Source organism: Lissotriton vulgaris, chromosome 4_1, assembly GCF_964263255.1.
Source record: "Lissotriton vulgaris chromosome 4_1, aLisVul1.2, whole genome shotgun sequence".
Classification (NCBI taxonomy): Eukaryota; Metazoa; Chordata; class Amphibia; order Caudata; family Salamandridae; genus Lissotriton; species Lissotriton vulgaris.
The window spans coordinates 759,107,428-759,130,281 of record NC_141691.1 but is presented as its reverse complement, the minus strand read 5'-3'; the positions used below and the strand labels follow the sequence as shown (position 1 = coordinate 759,130,281).

At 41.5% G+C, this 22,854-nt stretch overlaps 1 protein-coding gene across 6 annotated transcripts in view; it reads left to right on the top strand.

Annotated features, from left to right (window-relative positions):
- Positions 1-22,854, top strand: part of MYLK4 (myosin light chain kinase family member 4) — a 997,611-nt gene that overhangs the window by 917,666 nt on the left and 57,091 nt on the right. For all 6 annotated transcript variants that reach the window (XM_086965066.1, XM_086965064.1, XM_086965068.1 and 3 more), the window contains 3 exons: positions 2,331-2,472; positions 16,589-16,659; positions 18,946-19,074. In XM_086965066.1, the coding sequence (XP_086821192.1) occupies positions 2,331-2,472; positions 16,589-16,659; positions 18,946-19,074 (342 nt within the window). The remainder of the gene's footprint in view (positions 1-2,330; positions 2,473-16,588; positions 16,660-18,945; positions 19,075-22,854) is intronic.

Sequence of the window (22,854 nt, the reverse complement as noted above, 5' to 3'; positions counted from 1 at the left end):
TACCGTTTGGAAAAATTGTCTCGCATTCATGAAGATATGCCTTGAAAGGTTAGGATGGTATAGTATTCTTATTCATACACACATAATTATGATTATGGTACAGTGTGGTGCAGCAGAACAATGTGATATTAGACAGTTAGTCATAGCGTGGTCCACGGAATTTCATCATTCAAACCCCTGGGAATCTGTTGATAATCTAAATATCAATTTTTGTTCCTTAACGAACAGATATCTGTCCCCAGTGTATGATGGTATAAATGGCTTCTCCAGGACTGTCCAGGTGAAATCGGTTTCACTGTGATTTAGCTCAATAAAGTGTTTCGTCAGTTTGGAGACGCTCTTTTTGCAACGAAAAGCACTTTTGTGCTCCAGCATTCTCGTCCGCACCTTTCTAGTGGTCATCCCCACATATTGTTCTTGACAGGGACATGTGAGTAAGTAAATCAACTGAGAACTATTACACTTTGTAAAGTTTTTAAGAATTCAGGGACGATCTGTCCCTATCTCAATTTGGGTAACTTTCGAGGTTTGAGGGCACACGGTACAGTTACTGCAGGGATGATGTCCGGTGCAGTGGTGTTCCAAAATGTCCCTACTGATCTTATAGGAGGATCTCTGGGACGAGTGTGTATCAACCGGTCCCTTAAGTTGGTAGACCTTTTGAAGGCAAAGAGAGGGGGTTCAATTTTCTCATTGCCAAAATTGAGAATTTTCCAGTTGTTCCTTACGATCCGTTGAAACTGGTTTGACTTGGTGTTGTACGTGGTCACTAGAGTTAGACGGTCAAGAGGTGGTTTCTCAGCTGGGACCTCTAACAGTGCATCCCGATGGTTGTTTGCTGCTCGTTTCCATGAGCGAGTGATCAGTTTTTTTGGGTAATGCCGTGCTTGAAGTTGTCGGGATAGTCCTTCGGCATGTTTTTGAAAAGTTATAGTTGTGGAACAATTACGCCGAACTGGTAGGAATTGCCCGTAGGGCAAATTATCCCTAAGGGATTTAGGATGTTGGCTCTCCTATAGGAGCAACGAGTTTCTGGCTAGAGGTTTTTTGTAAAGTTCAGTTTCGAGACCGGTGGGAGTCACGAAAATGGACAGATCGAGGAAGGAGATCCTTTCTTTACTTTTTTCCACTGTGTTAAGCCACTGGTGGAACGACATAATAGACGGTTCTTCCCCTCGCCAAATGACGAGGGTGTCATCTATGTAGCGTTTCCACCAGTGGATATGTGACCTGAAGGGATTGTTTGGATTCAAAACGCATTCCTGCTCGAATGCGTGAACGTACAGGTTCGCCAGGCTGGGAGCAAAAATGCTCCCCATACTGGTTCCCGACACATGTAAATATATGGTCTTTTCATATTTGAAGAAATGTTCTTTCATGGCGATCTTAGCTAAAGCCATGATGAAAGGAACTGGTGTTGTGGTTTCCAAATTGGCCTCTTCAAGGATACGCATAATAGTCTCCAGGGTCTCATCTTGGGGGATGGAAGTATAGAGAGACTCTACGTCTAACGAGACTCGGAAATCAGTTGCCAGTGATGTAAGAACTGTTACACAATTGGCAATGGCAATAGAATTGAGTGTCAATTTATGATTTTTTAAAATTTTTTGTAAACTTCTAAGATGGCTGACCCGATGACTGTGGATGCAACCTGGGGGCCATCTTGTAATTTTCTAATAATAGGTATGCAAAATAATATTGTTATACCGTTCCTTGAGGGCTGCCTCATTTCGTCTAGATGCAAAGCGACAGACTTCTTAGCATTTTGTTTTGTATACCTTTCACTATACTATTCTAAGATGGCCTTCACATTGCATCTAAATGCAAAGTGATGCCATCTTGCAAGGAGTCAAAATAACATGTCTATGATGGCCACCCACAACTATTGGTTTTGCCAATGTGTGTGGTGCAATTCCGCAAGCATTGGCAAAGCCAATACCTGCAAAGAAAAACATGAGTAAAGCAAGACCTATTTGCTTTGCCAATGATTTGCATTACCTTATATTCCTTATCTCCTTGACTTACTTACACTAATTGAGTTCTAAAACTACAACTGGTCTAGCACATTTTTGCAGACTTCCTAACTATGCACTAAAAATTAAAGAAAATATGGTTGAAGAAAAGTAAATGAAACTTCATAGAAGAAATGTGTTTGGTCTTAGGATCTGAAACAGTTTTGATATTTTACACTTTACCTGCCATGATCTATCACCCTGTCCCAGCATCCAAGAGTATCAGATGTGCAGTACAAATCTCACAGTAGTACTGCATCTATCTGTTCAAAATAAAAAGGGTCTTTTTAACTAAATGTACTTTCTTTCTCTGAACAGTGTGGCTGGTGGAGAACTGTTTGACAGAATCATCGATGAATCGTACCAACTAACAGAAATGGATACCATCTTGTTCATAAAACAGATCTGTGAAGGGATCCAATTTATGCATCAAATGTATATTATTCATTTGGACCTAAAGGTATGGTGCACATTGCCATATACATACAGGACAATTTGCAGCAATATACTGTAATTAATTGGGTGGTACTTTTATTCTGTGGTTCTTCCTTTTTATCTATGTGTGTTTGTATGTGTGCTGAAGATTTGTTCAATGTTCTTGTGCACGTTGTATTACAGTTGAAGTTAGGGGTTGTAGTGAGCAATATCTATGTATTAGTCAAGCTGCAAAGGGTGTTTTTTGCAATAATTGCAAATGTCTATTGAAAGTTTTGTAGCACACCAACGTTTTTCACTTTGAGACTTCCACACACAATTCAAGAGTTTTTCAACAATTTATGTCTCACATATATTTTAGCACTAACAAAGTTGTTCTTCATAAAATTTTTTTTACAGAATGCAGATAATATTTTTTATCCAGTATTATGGGTATCTTTCATATATTCACATGCCTGAATCATTCCCCGTCGTCGGGGTGGGAGTCCCCGGTATATAAAAAGAGTAATGTCATAAAGATATATACATAGCAATAGGCCAGAGGCCTCTCATTAGTAACATATCCATGTCCTTTTGTAAAAAGACCAAACTTTGGCCAAGAGCCAATCAGCTATCACCACCCTCTAGAACCTTCCTGGAAGGAGCCCTAGTCCCTCAGATTTTCTACCGCACGTCGTGCTAAGGGAGTCTCCTCTGAGCTCTGCTCAGTTTTCTTTGTGTTTTGGATTTATTTCCACATATTTGTCTCAGAATTTTCATTCTGTGAGGAATCTTCTGTTTAGTCATGGCTGATGCTCCAAAAAAGGGACTTTTCAGACCTTGTGCATCTTGTCACAAAAAGAGGCTTCATGTGGATGACAGGCATGAGGACTGCCTTTACTGTCTATACCTTGACCATTCAGCAAAGGATTGTAAAGTCTGCCGTACTTTTTCAGCCAAAACTCTCAAGGATAGAGAGGGCCGACTGCTGATATGGCTTCGGAGACTCAAGGACAAAGATCCTCCAGTTTCTTCAGGTGAGAGTGAGTGTTCCCTTAGGAGTATATACTCTTCTCCCAAAAGGCCTAGAACATCATCCCCAGGACCATCTGTGCAGCCACCTCTAAAGAGGACGCCCAAGTCTTCAGAGGTTCGTTCTAAGGCTATTGCTGTGAAGGTTTATTCACAAGATCCTGCCTTCAAGAAAACTTTGGTGACATCTTCAGCTCTGCCTGTGACAATGTCGACAGCCACTATTTCCATGTCGGTGGCGTCATCTTTAACATCAACGTCGACGACTACTACATTCTCGTCGTCGATGGGTAAGACTGTTCCATCTCTGATTATTATTAATAAATCGTCGACGGCGCCACCGTCGACGGGTGCCTCATCGTCGACGAAGTCTAAACCGTCGTCGTCGGAAAAATCATCGACGTCGACGAAAGCCTCATCATCGTCGACGAAATCGTCATCGGCGATAAAGGGCCCGTCGTCGACGACAAGTTCATTGTCGATGAAGTCATCGTCGTCGACACCAATATTGACGAGACCGTCGACGACGAAGCCGTCCATGAAGCCGTCCACGAAGCAATCTTCGTCGACGACATTGTCATCGAAGAAGACACCGTCGACGACGGGATCTGAGTTACTTGTCAACGTTCCACCGTCGACGACCACTCCATCGACGGGTTCGACAACGGTAGGATTGCCTCCATTGAAGTGTACCTATGCGCACTACAGGGTGACTATGCATACTCTTACTCCGGAGTTGACCTCTCCGAGCAGGGTCCAATCATTGCCCCCTGCTCATCTTCTGGCTAATGAGGACTCGGATGAGGGCTCTATGTTCCAACAAGCGACAAGCCCATCTGAACTACACGTAAAACTTCACGAAAGCTCAGATTATGAGGAACAAGGACAGAATGATTTGGAGTATCAAGAGGAATTCCAACCTCCACCACCTCCTCAACAGCCTATGGTGTGTCTCCCAGCTTCTATAGTAACGGACCTGCAATTTCTCATTGCGGACTAGAAAAATAGGTTCCCGTCCACTGCTCCGCCTCCGCCAGTGGTGACACTGCCTGTTGTGGCACCGCCAGTTGTGACACCCCCAGTTGTGACACCACCACCTAGGCCTCGGCCTACTCCTTTGGTCCTTCGATCAGATCTGGCTCCATCGCGTCCTCTCCCATCTTCTGATGAGGAAGACGAAGAAGAGGAGCAACAACGTGAGGAAGGGGAGCTCCAGGACACACAAGATGAATGGGATGAGTATGTGATCCCTGGTCCAGCATCCCCTGTTCAGGCACAGGCGGATTCACACCCGGAAGACATTGGGGGATTCCACAACATCCTGGAGAGAGCGGCGTTGCGCTTCAAACTCAAAGTAACGGCAACACCACAGGATTGCTTCCTTTATGATTTCAAAGAGCCATTCCAAAAGGCGGTACAGTCCATGCCCATCATTGATTACATCTGGGAACAAGGAGAGAAAATAATGCAAAACCCCTCATCTCTGGCTCCAGTACTGCCCAGACTGGATAAAAAATATAAAGCTCCTGACACAGCCCCAGCTTGCCTTATTGGCCACCCAAAGCCGGACTCTGTAATCACCCAGCCAGCGCAACGCAGGGCAACAAAAATCCTTCGGCTGCATTGGCTGCGCCGCCAGATAAGGTAGGCCTAAAGCTAGACAACATAGGGAAGAGGTTTTCGTCCATGTCAGCTTTAACGGTGCGTGCAGCAAACTCTTTAGCACTGTTGGGACGGTACAACCGTCAAATGTGGGCGGATATCGCTCCCTACTTGGATTCGCTTCAAGAGGAACAGAAAGAAGAGGCCAAGAAGATTCTCCTTGAAGGCAAGCGTTCCGCTTCGGAAATGATTGATGTAGCGATGGATATCGCATCCACAGGGTTCCGGCAGCTGGCAGGAGCTGCAGTCTTGAGGCGCCAAGGTTGGCTTAAGGCAACATCTTTCCGGCCTGAAATTCAAACCAAGGTATTATGGTCAGCTTCTTTTTGGGCGACACATTGATGAGATGCTACAGGGTATCAAGAAAGATACTGATACCGTAAGAGCTCTAGGTACTCTCCAATTCAAGAATCCTTCCTTTTGGGGCTCCAGAGGAAGAGGTCAGTCTTCTAGAGGCACCTATCAGGGGTACAAATCCACGTATGGTTCAAGCCAACAATACAAACCCCAGTACCAGCAAAAGCAGCAGCAAAACCAGTCGTCCTACAACAAATCTTCCTTTCGAGGACGAGGAGGAAAGAAGGACGGAGGCAGAAGGCAATGACTTCTCTCTGCCACAGGTCTCCAGTTTCTCTCCACCTTGCAAAGTTGGCGGGAGAATTTCATCCTTCCTTCACAATTGGCAACATATTACAACGGATCGGTGAGTCTTCCAACTTGTTCAATTCGGACACTCTCTAGAGTTTATGGAAACCCCTCCTCAAAAGCCGCCAATCCCAATGCGGCACAAAAATCTACAACTGCTGCAATTGGAACTCTCCCTAATGCTAAAAAAAGGAGCGATAGAAAGAGTCCCCCGGAATCAGAAAGGCAAGGGATTCTACTCCCGTTTCTTCCTAATTCGAAAGAAGGAGAAAAAATGGAGACCTATATTGGACTTGAGAAACCTCAACCAATGCCTCAAAAAACAGTCCTTCCGTATGGTATCCATCCAGGAGGTGCTGCAACTCCTCAATGCAAACTACTTTATGGTGTCTTTAGACCTTCAAGACGCATATTTTCATATACCAATCCACAGGAACCACAAACAATTTCTCAGGTTCGAGGTGGCAGGCAAGCACTACCAGTTTCGAGTATTGCCTTTCGGCCAAAGTCGGCGGCACGCATTTTTACCAAATGTCTATCTCCAGTAGCAGCATACCTCCGCCAACAACATCACCAGGTCTTCCCGTACTTAGACGACTGGCTCATCAAGGCACCTACTCGCGCAGGCGTGACCAAGTCCTCCAACTCCTGTCTTCAGCTCTTCAATGGTCTGGGCCTTACTGTCAACGATGAATAATCCGTCCTTCAGCCGTCCCAGTGTCTCACTTTCCTCGGAGCCATCCTAGATACTGCTCAGAGAAAGACTTTCCCTTCACAGGAACGTCAGGTAAAACTACGGACCTTGGCCGCCCGGATTCAATCCAAAAAGTCCATCACTGTGCGCCTGTACAAATCCTTGTTAGGGATGATGTCCTCGAACATCCTGTTGGTCCCACACTGCCGCCTTCGTATGCGTCCACTTCAGGAGGCGCTATCAGCTCAGTGGATTCAATGCAGGGAATCCTTCGATGATGTCATCCGGATAAATCCTACCATGGTCCAGGCTCTGAACTGGTGGCTTCATCCACAAAATCTACAGCGAGGCCTTTCGTTCATACTTCCAATCTCGCCTGATAATTATGGATGCTTCCTTGGAAGGTTGGGGGGCGTTCCTTCAGGACCTTCAAATCAATGAGTGAGCGGCACATCCCTGAGCAGAACCGATGCATTGCTGCTGCAGCGTGCGTTGAACCCATCACAAAGACCCGCATTGCCCCCGAGGTCTGATGCCTTTCTTGCATTTGTCACCCATTTTGAGCTTACTGTAAAACAAAGTTCGAAAAAAGTAAAACATCTGTTTCAATATATTGTGGCCACAGAGGGAAAATTGTTCTTCTTATTGTATGTGATTGCTGCTTGACCAGGGCTCACACCGCAGTCAATGTGTATCCTAGTTTCCTACAAATACACTCTAACATCAGCCAAGGGTCCAGGACCTTTTGGGCACCACTTGGCAGGGTTGGAATGCATTCTCCCCTGACCAATCAGCAGGGTCCAGGCCAAATCCAGTAGGAAGTGATCAGCTGGGCTCAGCAGAGTATTGGGCTTTTTACAGCGTTTGTGTTTATTGAGTTTAACAGGAAGCTAACCAGCTGTCCCTCGTAGTCCAATCTTCAGCCCTAGGTACAAGTGGGGAACAGGTCCAGCATTTAGGATTCTCTCCACAGGTTCAATAGTAGGTGCAGTCATTTATCTGTCTTCCTTAGATCCAGGGCTGTTCTGAAGAAGGCACATAGGGGTGCCATTTGGGTGGGGGAAACTCCCTGGCCAATGGGAATAAGGTTCCAGGGGCACTTCTACCCACTTTTAATTCATTTCTTGTAGCTTTTGACCTGAATAATCCAACAGTACCCTGTTCTTCCATAATCACTTGGCAGACCGTTTCTTTCCCTGGTCAGAGCGCTGGGTACTCCCTGATGTTTGTCTAGGGAAATGAGGAGCTCCATCTGCAAACCAATTCTGGAACAGGTTTTCCTCCCACTGGGAGGAGTGCCACTCTGACTACTAGGGCAATGACAGGGACAGCTCCAGTTGTGACTTACATCTGCCTGAGACAGGGGATTCCCCTTTGAAGCTTGTTCAGTTGATCGGCACATCCACAAAGCCATCCTGTCCGGAGGATGTCAGTAGTCCACCAAACCTGTGCCCTCCTGTTCCCTTTCCTGAGAACCAATCACACCGCCTTGCAGAAGGACAGCAGAATGCCAGATGATGGTTGGAAATTAACTACAAGATGGCTTTAAGCAGGAAAACGCAAAGTTTCTAAAAGTGGCCTTTGTATTCATTTACATTGATACACAAATGTTTAGAATTTGTTATGCTTAGAATAAAATAGCAGTCTTCCAGGAGGCCCTTTTCAAATATATCCCTCTGGTCATCAACTCTAGGGCTGGTCGAGTAACGTTTTGTTAATGCACTTGTATATTAATGAATTTTTATAAGTCAAGTTATGCACTTTCCCACGCTAAGTTTTGTTTTGTATTTATGTTTATGAATTTTGTATAAGATCAGAGGTGCTATTCTTTTTTATGCATAACAAATTCTAAAAATTTGTGTAGCAATGTAAATGAATACAAAGGCATGTCTATTGATTAATGTGACCTTATTATAAAGTAAAGTGAATTCAAATCACGCAGCCACCTACTGTTTTGTTGTTTAGAGTGTCAATAGAGGCCCATGGTGGTTGTTTTCAAGAGCCCAATCCCCCAGTGTTTAACATTTCTAAAAGTAGCATTTTCAAAATAGAAATTTAAAATCTGACGTGACCATCAGATTGAAATTTAAATCACTATTAATTTTAGTCTTAAACCATGGTTCTAACTGTTCCCAAACTGAAGCTATGCATTACATGGTGTTGTTGTGTAACCCAGTGCTTTTCTATGGGATAGCCAGCTTTGCCTCAGTGAAAATTGACTTTGCAGTATTTTCACTGCTAAGACATGTACAACTTAAGTACACAGGCCCTACATTTTAAATATCATGCAACCTGCTCTAATGGAGTTTAAGGTCTACTTTAGGGGCAACTCATGAACTTTTAAAAAAAAGGTTAAGGCCTATGAAAATGTTTGACAGTTCAAACTTGCAGTTTTGTAATAGGGCCAGGCTTGAAGACATGCTTTGCCATGTCATTTTAGTGGTGCCACTATAGATGCTACAGTCTACTAGTGACGTTTAACTTAGAGGCCTTGATTACACTGGGTATCATATACTAGCTGCTTATAGGGACGTTAAATTAGGTTTTTAACCAATTTGACATGTTTTCAGGGGTCAGCGGCCATACACTGGGGCCTGCGTGGTTAGCAGGGTCTCAGTGTGCAAAGTCCAAAAATCAACAGCATCAGTCCCAAAGAAAATGGGAGTGATCATTCAAAAAGAATCATTGTCTTACAATATCTCAAACATTTTTGATTTTGATTTTAAAAAACTCTGTAAAATGCAGAAACCATTATCCAAAGATTTCCCTTCTTGAGTTGAATAGAGTTAAAATTATTCCCTTCCATGGAGAAAATCAACTCACAAGGAGGAAACAATGTCTGCTTCTGTGAAATTTCACGACCTAAGAGAAAGGCAAAAATATGAAACTTTGCAAAACTTTGCTGGCAATTAGTTTGTTTTGGCGAATTCGAGTAACATCACAGCTTTTTGTGTGCTCATGTTTAAGTAAGTAATAAAATAATGTCAAAGCTACCTCCTATGCTCCATCCAGCATGTGACCCCTATCATTACAATGTGCAGCCAAGCACTTTTTTCTATATTGTTATTGTAAGACTGTCTTGTATCAGTGTCCAGAATAACAATATGATTGGTGAAAAATGCTTTGTAGTGTTTCTACCACCATATTTACTAAGTAATGCCACGTGAAAACATGCTTTGCTACTGATGGAGGTCCCTATGATTAAAACTTAATTCATGAACATCTGACACTTGCGGAAAATCAATCTGATTTAAATCCTGAGTGGTTTAGATGATATAATCAGATAGAAGGTCTGTGCCGTCGAGGGGGTGAATGGACAAAGAAAGTGTCAGAAGTACTTCAAACCTTGCAGCATCATAGGGTATGTGATGATGGTGGTGTATGCACTTGGAGAGCACCAATGTTGATTTGGCCGAATAGTGAGCTGGTCCGTTAGTTACCCTATGATTTTAAGTGAGGCCTATAGGTCGACTATTAGACTATTTATTGTCTGTTTTAAAAAATGTATACGTAACATGCATACATATATGAGGTTTTGGTCAGTGGTTTTTATTCACTAGTCTATTAAACTGTGTTTCTCACATTTCTTACCCTCACAACAGCTTACAGCCCACTTCACCCATTGTCTCTCCTGTCTTAAAATTACATTTTGCCTATGCTCAATGTACGTGTCTGCCAGGAAAATAGTCCACTTCACTGCCATAGGTTGCGCTTCAGTGTTTAATTTTGTTTTTAATTCTCTGTAAATATGTGTCTTCTTCCCTTTTGTGAAGACATGGTAACTCCACAGACACTGCTTCCGGGCCTATTCTGCTCCTTCTAGCACGCCACGTCCAGAGAAGGCACAGCTAACTTTTTCTATTTTGAAACATATTTTGTCATTATTTTCTAAGAAATAGTAAAGAATTTCAAACAACATTCTAATATGCAGACCATATACGTGTGCACTTGCCGGGGCAGCAATTCTGGATGATTTTGGATATACTTAATCACAAATCTATTCCAAGATGGCTGTGCATGCACACACATGGTGTGTTTCCTGGAATGGTTTTGTGATTCAATATATCAAAAACGATTCCAAGATGGCTTCCCAGGCAGTCGACTTGGAAAATGTTTAAACATGATGGACACATTACTGCTAAATGTGTCAGCCTTCTTGAAACAGTGCAACAAGCAAACATTGACAAAGCCGGTACCTCTGTGGCTGGATAATAATTGGCAGAACTATTGATTTTGCCAATGCTTGTAAGTAGGCCTTTATCATCTGTGCATTCATGATCTGGAACAACATCCCTGTATACATCAGGACCAACCCAATACTTCCTAAATTTAACAAAGAGTTAAAGACTTATCTTTTTGAAGAACACTAAGTCACAATCACAACTGGACCGGGAAAACAAAAACAGCCCTGCTCTCTTCGTCTTCTTGTGCAATCTCTCTTTTATCTATCCATTCACCATCTTTCTCCCATCCGTCTCTTCTCCCTCTCTTCTCCCTATCTGATTGCTTTCCCAATTTCTTCCCCCTGCCTCCCTTGCTTTCTCTTTATCTCCCCCTACCTTTCTTTCTCTCTTTTTAAATTGTTTCTTGAACAATCAACCAACAGATTATATATCCCTTTAAGAATTTGTTGACCCCTGTACTTTGCCTCAAAATTTGCATATATATATTGCATTGATGTTGCTAATAACAAACCATTCTCTTCAGAAATTGAACTATTGATTTGGTAGGGGGTAGCCCTTATTAACTGAATAAACACAATCTTGCTAGGACAAAACACATTTCTGAGAGAGTGTCTGCTCAAACCAATGTAGCCATTGCACAGGCACAAGATAACCCCAAGAGAAACCCCAAATAAGCACATTATAAGTTCAGGTAACACCACCAATTTTACAGTTGAGAACAAAATTCTATAAAATTGCCAAACCAATTTAGAACAATAGAGAAAAGATTAAAGGATAAAGACACCAATATCATTAAAATAGAAAATGATGAGCCGGAGATGCACATTTGAGAAACATTAAAGCTACACAGAAAAACAACTGTTTGTGCTTTACTGAAATCTAAGTGCGATATTAGGTCGACCGCAATGGAGTGGAGGTTGGATACCCAATGCAGGTCATCCGAGAGAACATTTTTATCTTTGGACTTTGTTCCTGAAATGAAAGTCAGAATGTTCCAACAGGACCAGTTCCATGGCTGTGGTTGTTGAGGATCCCTTGAAGTCGGATATGTCATTGTCGAGCTTGTGCTGAAGTTTCTTGGTTTTGACCCCAAGATTTCCAAGCAAGACAAAGCCATATATTGCGGTTGCCGAGAGTGCTTTGTCAGTTGGCCAGCTCTGTTGCCTCGCCCCATTCCAAAGATTTGCTTTTAGACGTAGGGCCCGATTTAGAATTTGGCAGACAGGGTATAGTGACAGAGTACTATGTCTGCCAAACTTAAGTCCTCCCAACCAATTGTAAGTCAGTTGGGCCATCAGGTTGCCAACATTGTATCCATCAATGCCAAACTTACTCTGAAGGCCTAATGAAGTGCTGGTTATCGGAGAAAGGGCACCACACTGCCGTTGTATGTAAGGCAGATGGTTCAATGTCCATTTTACATCCCAGACATCAAAATTAAGATAATGAATCCTGCACCTAGGGACAAAAACTCTTCGAGCGTGGGAGCCATTAGTTATTTGTTTTTCAAAAACAGACCCCCACTTTGGGAGTTTGTTTTTGAAAAAACAATAGTTTGCTGGAAGGCCATCAAAACTGGCAACGGCCGTTCACTAAACTTTTCTTATAATCAGAGAAATTGCTGTGATGGTGATTCCTTTAAAGGTACAAAGATATCAGTGCGACAGTGGTAATCTCTAAATATGGCAGTCCTCTCTTGCTAGAGTGGCAGAAGTAATAAAGCGCAGTGCTTTAGATCAGGATCTTCCTCATTTCTAAAGGGCTGAACATCCTCCAGTGGGACCAGGCTAAATACAGTAGCTGGGCCAGGGTCCACATGACTAGATACTTTTTTTAACTGTACACTTGAGTCTGGGATGTAAGTTTTAAAAGAAACAGATCTTCTGTTTTCTGACACTGAACACAGATCACACTTAGGGGCTCATTACGATAGCGGTCGTTGGTGGCAGTCTGACCACCAACAGTTTTTTGGTCCGCCCACCACATTACAATGCTACATACAGTCTAGAGTGCCAATTTGACCTAGTGCAGACCTCGTAAAGAAACTCTAATCAATGAAGTTGGAGACAACTCAGATGTATTAACACTTGCTAAAAAGAAGTAAACTAAGTCAGATACGTTAGGATTCACAAGGGGAGGTTATCCAGATGCACACCTTCAGTCAAGAGTAAAAGGAGGCGAAATGTATGATTGCCTGCCATCTTGCCACATTATGGGCCTTATTAGGATGACGGGCGGACTTTGCCCGCACGTCATCCCATCGTAAATCGGGACCGCCCACCATAAGGGCAGGGGTCCCGGGGGTGCTATTAGGATGTGCCCACCACAGTGGCGGGCACATCCTGTATTTTCAGCATTGTGGTGGGTGGTGCTCTCTGCACCGCCTGCCACAATGCTGAAAATGCACTTTCACATTGTCATTTTGAAAGCGGTGCCTGCTGCTTTGTAAATGACAATGAAGGGGGTACCACAGGTACCCCCCATATGCACCCCCACCTGTACTTAACTCTGGGGGCCCCCTGCGGTCCCCCAGAGTGAAGGCCGCATGCCTTTCTGTGGCGGCATCGCCGCCGCGGAAAGGCACTGAAAACCAGACATCATAACACGGATGGCGGTGTCTCTTAGACACCGCCACCATATTATTTGCGGCCTAGGCGGAAAAGCGGCGGACGGTCTTTCCGTCCGCCGTGGTCCCCCCAGCCATCCTAAATATGGCGGGGGAGAAATCTGGTTATGATATCGGGCGGATTGCCTCCGCCAGGCTGGCGGTGGCTACCGCCAGCCTGGCGGAGGCAATCCGCCCGATATCATAAAGGACCGCTAAGTGTATTATTATAGCAAAGGTGTTGATTTGTCATGTGACATGTCTCAAGCGTTTACCAATTTTGCTACGTGTAATTTTGGTTGTCATATGGAACAAGTGCATTTTTTGTAGAAAAACTATAATTAATTAGCTTTTGAGACCCTTCAAATGTTATGTTAATTGCAAAAAGAAGCGGTTTAACACAGAAGTGTTTGATTTACAAGGGAAGGTTATCCAGATGTTTTCATCTAGTCGAGATAAGCAGGCGAAATATGTGATTACCCTCTATCTTGCCCCACAATATGTATCACTGTAACAAAGGTGGTGTAGTATCAGCAATTTCTTGATCCCCAGTTTTCACTGAGCATTGTTAGAACAAACATAGGGCCAGATGTAAGAAGGCTATTACCGGTCGGTGACTCTTTCCCTATTTTACTGAATCGGTATTTACAGATTCGGTAATTGACATTCATTCCTGGGCCTCCAGCCCCAAAGGAATAAATGGCAATTACCGAATCGGTAAATACCGATTTGGTAATTACCGAATCTTAACGATTCGGTAATTTTTACCGATTTTTTATCTACATAGCAATTACCGATTCAAAAATACCGAATCGGTAAAATTCGGTATTTTCGAATCGGTAATTTACAATTACCTACATCTAGCCCATAGTGTCATATTTAAAATTCCTTATTACCACCACAATGTCACATTTCTTGACGTTGTGGTGGCCATAGAGGCTTTGCCTTATTCACAAGTTGGCGTTAAGCCACTTAATGTGGCTTAACGCCGCGTTGTGAATAAGGCATGCTTTCACGCTATATTTAGCATGAAAGGTGAGGGCAATGGGTGCTGTGGTGGGCGTTCCACGGCAACACCCATTGATTTTGACACTGCCCCATATTTACAAGGGTGGCGTAAATATGGGGCAGCACCAAAATTAAGACAAGAGAAAACCTGGCCTTAACCTGGCGCAACGAGGGGAAATGTTTAATTTCTCCTCGTTTTTGCTGTTGACAAGTGTGCTGCATTGTGCAGTACACATATAACCTTCAAAATGGCATAGATTGTTTATTTGCAGGAAGGTGACTCTTTCTGCACATAAACAATCATTAAAAAAGGATGTTTTGCAACTTCCATGTGTGCTGCATTAAGCAGCTCACATAGAAGCTTCAAAACGCCATTTCAGATTGTTTATGTTCAGAAAGGGTGTCCCTTCCTGCAGATAAACAATCATTCCCCTCAACGCTTGCACCCTTGCACTATGGTGCAAGGTGCCTGCATTGGCGCTAAGCAGCTAAATTAGCGGCGAGCAGGGAGAAACACAAGGCTGCACCGTATTTTGCCACTTCCTTGTTAATATGCCCATATGACGAACCCCATTTATAAGTCAGGCTCATCTTAGTGTGGTCTCATTCGAACCATACAACACTAGACAAAGGCTTGTCAGCTGGTCATAAAGATGTACTCCCAGGCCTAACATTGACAGTGAATAGTGATGTCATAGTGTACAGAATTATAATGGCAGCAAACATAGGGTACCGACAATAGCAAATCTGGGGTGACCAGAGAGGAAAAGGCAAATTTACCACAGTATGTATATACATCAAATTGCAGGAAGCGTACCATAGCACACTCTTTGAAATATTTCATTCTTTTCTCAAGATACACAACACCTACAAACATAAAGTAACACACAAAGAATGGGTAGCACATGACTAGGCCCAGGCAAAATGTATATTATGAGTAAATCACGTAATTTTGGTAATTTTGTATTATGTCTGATATGACAGGCGCCCCCTGTGCCTAGGGGAGGGGCGCCCTTATTCGCGCCACAGGGCCGAGCCTCCTCCGGGGGATGTATGATGTTACAACGTGATCAAAATGATCGCGGTACATCACAACGCAAATTTTACAACGCAAGTCGTTACCACGACTTGCGCTGTAGGGTGCTGGACTCAGGAATAGTTCTTTCCCTTCTGGTGAGTTCCTTACCTGAACTTCTGTGTAATATTAAAGTAGGAAGCTATTCGGAAAGGATGCTTTAAATACTCTCACATAAAGCTGAGCGTATATATATAGATTTGGGCAAAATGTAAGTCCTGCAAATTAGGCAAACTTCCATAATTTTTGTCACATGAAGTTCATGGAATGCCCTCAAATTTTAAATGACTGAATTTTGTGTCATTTTGGCCCACGGAGACTGTTTCACACAGAAAAGGTATTACCAAGAGACATTTTCCTCTTGCCTGCATCTTACTTGATTATATTGCATGTTGTATACCCCACATGAAAAAGTCACGCGATTTCTGAGTACAAATGTGATTTTACTTCATTTAGAAAAAATTTCAAGGAAGTTTGTGAAATTTTATAAAAAATGATAGTGTCTCACACGCTAGTTTACTTCATGTGTAGTCTGTTCCTTTAATTTCTGTTCTTCATCAAACAGTAAGTATTGACATAATGTCTTGAAACTCTTGCTCCTCTTTGTCTTTACCAGTGCAAACATTTCAGGTAGACATGAGTAAAACATACAATTTGTGTCAGTAGCATTCTCAAGTGTTTGTTATTCAAATATATACCTGGCATAGCCTGTCTTCCTACTCTGCATTGTGAAAGTTTCTGCATTACGTTAATTCTGCATGCTTAGGATTAGTAAATCAGAGGAATACAAAAAAACTATATTAAATACATTTTTTGTTTATGGAAAACATGTTTCCAAGAAATGTATTTTCTTTTTACATACCTTCCAGTGGAAATTGTTCTCCTTGTAAGTTTAAAAGTGCACATAGGTGGATGCTGCCGTGCTTGGCATATATTTGTGAACGCCCACAAGTTCATGACACTGTGGACGCCTACCTCATTTGCACTGTGATTCCGTTACCATTCCTCTGTCACTCCACTGGTAATTGCCACAAATGGATGTTGCTCACAGATTACATGAACTGTGTCTAGTGTTCTTAAATGCTGGATTCTTATATGAAATCTCAGTCTCATCTCCGTCTTACTGCCTATATACATATCTCAAGATGTGCCGGGCTATCCAACTACCTGCCTTTCCATGTATCGGTCTATTCATTATCAGAGAATATTAGTTATTCAGTCTGTGAGGTATTTCATTCTCTCTCTTTCTCTCCACAGCCCGAAAATATCCTATGTGTGAATCGAGCAACTAATCAGATAAAAATAATCGATTTTGGCTTGGCTCGAAGGTAGTTTTTTTCAGGGCTCTACATGTTAACCACTGTATTGACGGTTTTTATTGCTGTTTTTTTCTTTCCTTTTGTCAGTTGTATCTTGTAAAATCATAACTCCTTCCTCAGAATGTGGCAACAGAGTTTCAAATGTTTTATTCTAGTACAGACCTATTAAAGGGTGTGTAGAGGTTATTACTCAAGGGAAGTCTGGCGTAGATCACACATAGTGGCCTACCAGTAGTTCTGTGAGTTTTTGTTTTGCTTTTACTACAATTGTGCCCTAATGTATATTATAAGGCAAACTGTCAATATTTCCTCAATAATGGGAGCGGGAGCTGGCGCTGAAAATGGCCAATGCAATGTACGTTAACTTTAAAAACGTTTTCCTTGTAACGTTTTAACTGCATGGATGTGGGATTCTTAAAAGGGGTGCAGTTGTTTTAGTATTAACATGAGAGCCACAGTCAGAACTCTGAGACCAGTGGGTAATAATTGTACACTTTGTGAGAACAATGGGAAATTCATAAGCGGAAGACATCCCAGTAAGGTTGATAACAATCATACATAACTTATAGTTTTCAATTAAGCCCTTCTTCGGAAATTGAATATTAGTATTAAAAAAATGATAGACCAGGTGTATTCCTCCTACAGTTTCCTAAAAAAAACGTATGCTCATTACAGTTCTCTATATAATCCTGATATCGATGGATTTCATAAATTGCAGGGAAGCAGCATTCATGTTTTTCCACCATGGACATTTGGGCAGGAAAAACTTGGCGAAATATGAGCAGAGAAAAGCTGCAAAATGAGGGGAAAACATTGGGGAATTGGAGAATAAATACTGATTCCTGTGGTTATTCCACATTTCCAAGGTGAAAATTCATAATAGTGTGGTAATGGCACCCGGGAACTACCACTACCAGCAGTATTGGAAACTCCAGATATGTTATTACCACATCCAGGCTCTTGCATAACTCATGAGGGAGTTTATGTCCTGTCTAGTGGTCTTTGGCTTATGAAAGGTGTACGAACAGCTTACAAAGCTACCTGTGGTTCAGTGCCTCATTAATGCTACAGCTTCATGTAAACTATTAAATGACAAGATGTTCGATCAATAGGGTGGTTTTAGTCCCTTCACTTGACCAACCTTCCATGATGCTGTTTCCCGAAAGCACCATACTTTTCTTCAGCCTATCAACGCGGCTAGATGTATCCATACTTTGCACTATCATGTGAAGTTCCTTGTTTCTTCTGCTGGGTTAGGTGGAACAATTTTTGCAGTAAGCACTATAGATACCTGCAACTAGGAATGCCCCCTCTTCCACATTTTGCCCTGTATTTCTCATAATGGGAAAAAGAGGGCTTAATTCATGAAGCTGTTAGCACATGTAAGTCTTGTACTTGTGTATCAGAAAATGGGAATTTGAAATTGTAAATGGATTTATACATTAGACAAGGAGGTTGTGGGCATTTTAGGCAGGGCCACCAGGAAAAGTGTGGCCGGGGGGGGGGGGCCGTTGTATCGCATTGTATCGAAATGGGATTTATAGAGTAGAACACTTACCCCTCCGATGAGACTTGAACCCAAGGACAGTTTTTAATCCAGTAGTTATTGAATATTGTTAGTTAATGGGAAAAGTGTTGGCAGTGGTCAATTTGTAAAAAAATAAAGTGCCGGGTCTCTCATCAGGAGACAGCTTGCAAAAATAATTTCTCCTGTAAGCGCTGCCTATAATAGAACTCCAGTGCCTAACAAAAATTAATGTGTCTGTGCTCCGATACCGTTAAGTCGAGGTCACGCTATAGGTGTCGGTGTTCAAGATTAATGTGCCAGTGCTGAGCACTGAAAACCACAGGCTCAAATTAAGCACTGAGTGTTGGGTTTGAAAGCAAATAATTCCATGCTCCAGTTTCAATATAGTAGATTAGACTAATAAGAGTTAGGTGGGATTATTAGTGGTAGCTATATGAGTTAATTCAAATGGGTGGTGATATGAAAACATTTTCAAAAGGCAATTGATGATTAGGAATTGTTATGTTTAAAGTGTCTCTTTATTGTGGGAGCTTACATAAAAAATTATATTTACACTTTAATAAATTGATGGAGGAGGGTGTAATAGTCCAGTAGGATTTAGACTACATAAGGCTTGAGGAAACCATCTAGAAAGAAAAAAAAACATTATGAAACCATTCTGCACGTTAGTGTTATTTGGATTCCCCTAAGAACACAAAATCTATTTGAATGCTATATTTACTCCCATTGCAATCTTACATGAACTTAATATTTTCTTCAATATTTAGGTATAAGCCAAGAGAAAAGCTGAAAGTACACTTTGGTACACCCGAATTCCTTGCTCCTGAAGTTGTGAACTACGAATTTGTCTCCTTCCCTACAGACATGTGGAGCATAGGTGTCATTGCCTATATGCTGTAAGTAGCTCTGTAATTAGAAAACCTTTTCTCGGTAGTATTGAAGCTACCCTGATATGATTGATAATACATTTAAATTGAAGATATCATAGATAAAATAGACACTGATGAGATGTTTCATACAGCCTGATTTTTAATAAAGCCAGAAGACGTTTTATGTGGGAAACCTCAGACTATGAGGTTCTGAATTGTCTGTAACTGGAAATTAAAGTGATCTCATATAGGTGTGAATCAGAATCTAAAGCTGTGTTGGATCTCTGCTGACTATTCGACTGGTGCTTCACATTGAACAGAAAATAGATGTCTGCATTTCTCTCTTAATTTTTATTGAACAGAGCTTTTGGGCTTCCAAAACATATAGGTTTTGGTAGCCGGTTCAACGTGTTTCCTGCCCCTCTGGTGGGACATTTTAAATAAAAATACTTGCTGGGCCGACCTCCATGTCATGTGCTCTGCATGTGATTTTGTTTTTCAGACACAAATCCTGGGAAGCTTACATTTGTTTGTGAAATATTAGAACACGCTACTCAGAGAGTTTCTTCCATACACACTGAGAACAAATCGTGAACATATTGTAGCCTCCATTTTAAAAAGTGGAATACAGACACCTTGATCCATATCATACAAAGTGTCGCTTAAGTGCAGCAAGCACTTTATGCATGCTTTTTTGCGTCCATTGGGCGCTTTGGTAATACAGAAGACACAGCAGTTGCTTGGCAATGCCTTCTGAGATAGTGCTTGCGCTTGTGCATTTGTGTGATAACAAGGGAGCATTCCTTCATTTGTATGGGAGTGGGACCCCCATGGAAATGAAGTAATCCTGTGCTTTAGTGCCTCTGCCATATTTCAGACGTGGGCATTAAGGCAAGAAAGCTATCAGAAGGTGCACTGATTGTATGCCACTATGAGGTAGTGCATAGTCAGAGCATCTCCTGAGATAAAGAGCAGGGGGGTTCTATGGATCCCCATTGCACCCCCATGCTGGCTGGTGCAGCCATATACTGCACCTGTATGTGTGGGGCATGGCCCCCTCATGCCCGCTTTTGCAGCCATATACTGCACCTGCCTATATGCGAATTGCCCCTTCATTGAAAGGGAGATCGGGTATGCTGTCTACAAACCTGCCTGTCATAACATTACAGAGAGTAGTGGTGATAATAATCAAATTCAAATGTAAAAGGTAAGGGTTTTTGCTTCTGTGAACTTAGCCAAGCAACTACTGGATCAGTGAAAAGTTTAGTACAGGGGAATAGTTGTTAGTGCAAATAATAGTGTCACACATCAAAAGTCTAACAGAGCTTAGGGCAGGACTCTTCCCCTTCTTTGTTAAGTCGAAAAAGAAAGCCAGATCCTTCATTGAGTGTATACTCAGTTCTCATACATGCGTAGCCCAGAGAAGTAATCAAGAACGCTCCAGAAAATACTAAGACCCATACAGCAAAATGTTTACTAAATCATAAATGAAGCTGTAGAGAGATTTTTACATATAGTTTCTCTAGACAGTTTTGATTAACAGAAAGTTCAGAAACAATGTGAGATCAATTGAAGACATTTACATTTCTTCAGTATAAAAAACATTCAAATGTGGAAAGGTATATCATTGAAGATCAACGTCATGTTCCCTTTTAGTTTACCATCATCTATAAACATGTGTATTAAATGAGGATTATTGGTTACTAGTTGAAAAAACTTTGTTTTTTATTGAATCAAGCATATTATATGAAGGGTCGGCTTGAAGGGATAAGTAGTTTATTAATTCAAAGTTGATAGAGATTTCCTTCTGAATCCTGAAGAGAAGGAAGGTGCTATTGTGATCCTCACTTGTGCTTATGAACAAACAATGGTTATCTCTGAGAAGGTTGTAGCTATCACAATACTAATCTATTGTGATCTTAATGTAACCAATCACGTTTTTATCTTTGGCTAGAAGCCAGTCCAAACAATAACTCAAAGACGTCCACCTCCACAATCGTGGAGCCAGTAAGTGGAAGTGCTCAATTTGAAAAATACAAATTAAACTGGCAACAATATGGCTGCAAGATATATTGCCATACTCTCTTTTGGCAGGAATTTAATGGGTCCCCACACAAACTTCCAACATTACACAATATGAGTATTTGATGGGTAGTGGGCTCAATGCTCCCTTGGGGTGCTATCTTTATCAACTGAAAATTCTTGTGTTTACTATTTCACTATAAAACAAGAGTAACCCATTGTGCGAGGGGTCCTACAGGTAAATCATATATAAGGAAACAAAGTGTGACTTATTTTAAGTAACTAAATGTATTAGAAAATGTGAACAATATTGACTGAATACTGACTCAAAAATATCATAGGTCAATAAATGTAATATTCACAAGCTCAGCAATAGTACAAGTTGCCAGTTTGTGTTCATGACTTTCAATTGATATATGACCTTGAAATGTCATCGACACAGGCGGGAAATTTGTTGCTTGCTAGTCAATAAATACAATAGTTGGAAATTGCAAATCCATGAGCCCCTTGATAGCTTGTAGTTTATTTTTAATCACCCGCTTTACTGTGCATCCACACACCACACTGCACTATGTTTCATATATGTCAATGAGTATTCACTCTTTAGGCATTGCTTCATTGTTCAGTTTGTCAGTATTTTAAATATTTTAAATTCATTGTATTACGTAGTATATCTACCTGGTGAACCACTGTTTCCTTATGTACATAATTTTGCAAAATCAGCAATTTGTAAACTAAATATGCAAAAGGAGTGCTTGCGGATCTTTTATGCGCTGTCAAGGAAATTTAATTTGGATAGTTAAGTCTTCCATTTATATTGTGAGAGAAGACATGAGACTTTCTCCCAAACTTCCACCTGTCTCAGAATAAAGGAAGGTGCCTGCATGCCTCCTACACTTTGCTGAGCTTGATTAAAGAACATTTTATTCAATATTTCTGTATCAATGATTTTATTACATATAACATGAAAGACATATCCATCCTTATAAAAAAACATCACTGTTTTGAGATTAATCCAGAATAACTAGCGTAAAAGGATAGAGCGATACATTAATAATCAAATATGGTTTAACCATCCTACTTTAAACAGGAGAATAAAAAGAGAGATGTTAAATGAATAGAAGGGAGATAAAAATTACTATCAAACCCCAAGGACAGAGGACTGCTGGGATTCACTGAAAATTGTGTATCTCATTGCACAGCCACACAGATATGCACCATAGCAATATTGATATGGTGGCCATTCATTTCCTAAAGATGTTACTTTGATGCCAGTCTTGGCATTGGGTATCATATATTGGTACCTAAGCATTACCTATAGCAAAGCATTTTGGGCATAAATTGCAAAGAATTTGGAAATCCTCATAGATATAGATCTACAACTCGTTCAGATTTTGCACTAATTCTATTTGCAAGTTCTCAAGGCATAGGCCAGAGTAATTGTTTACTAATGTACCTCATGGGTCTCCAAAGAGTAGGTCAGGCTACTTGTAGCTTGCCAGCACCCTTGAAGTACCTCTGCAAAGAAAAACTCATTCAACTACATCATTCACAGAATCTGTGCAAATTAAAGAAGACAGCATTGCTCATCTCAAGACCCTTGAAATGACAGCCATCCAAACCAATGGAAGGTCCACAAGCTAAGATACAAATTCACACTGTGCTGGTCTACAGAGTCTTCAACAAATCTCTAAATCACAAGGGGCCTGGGCATATTGGAGGCCACATTCTATCAATGAAAACCAACAAAAGAGCGACTGCACAACTGGCATCAGATTCTGATTT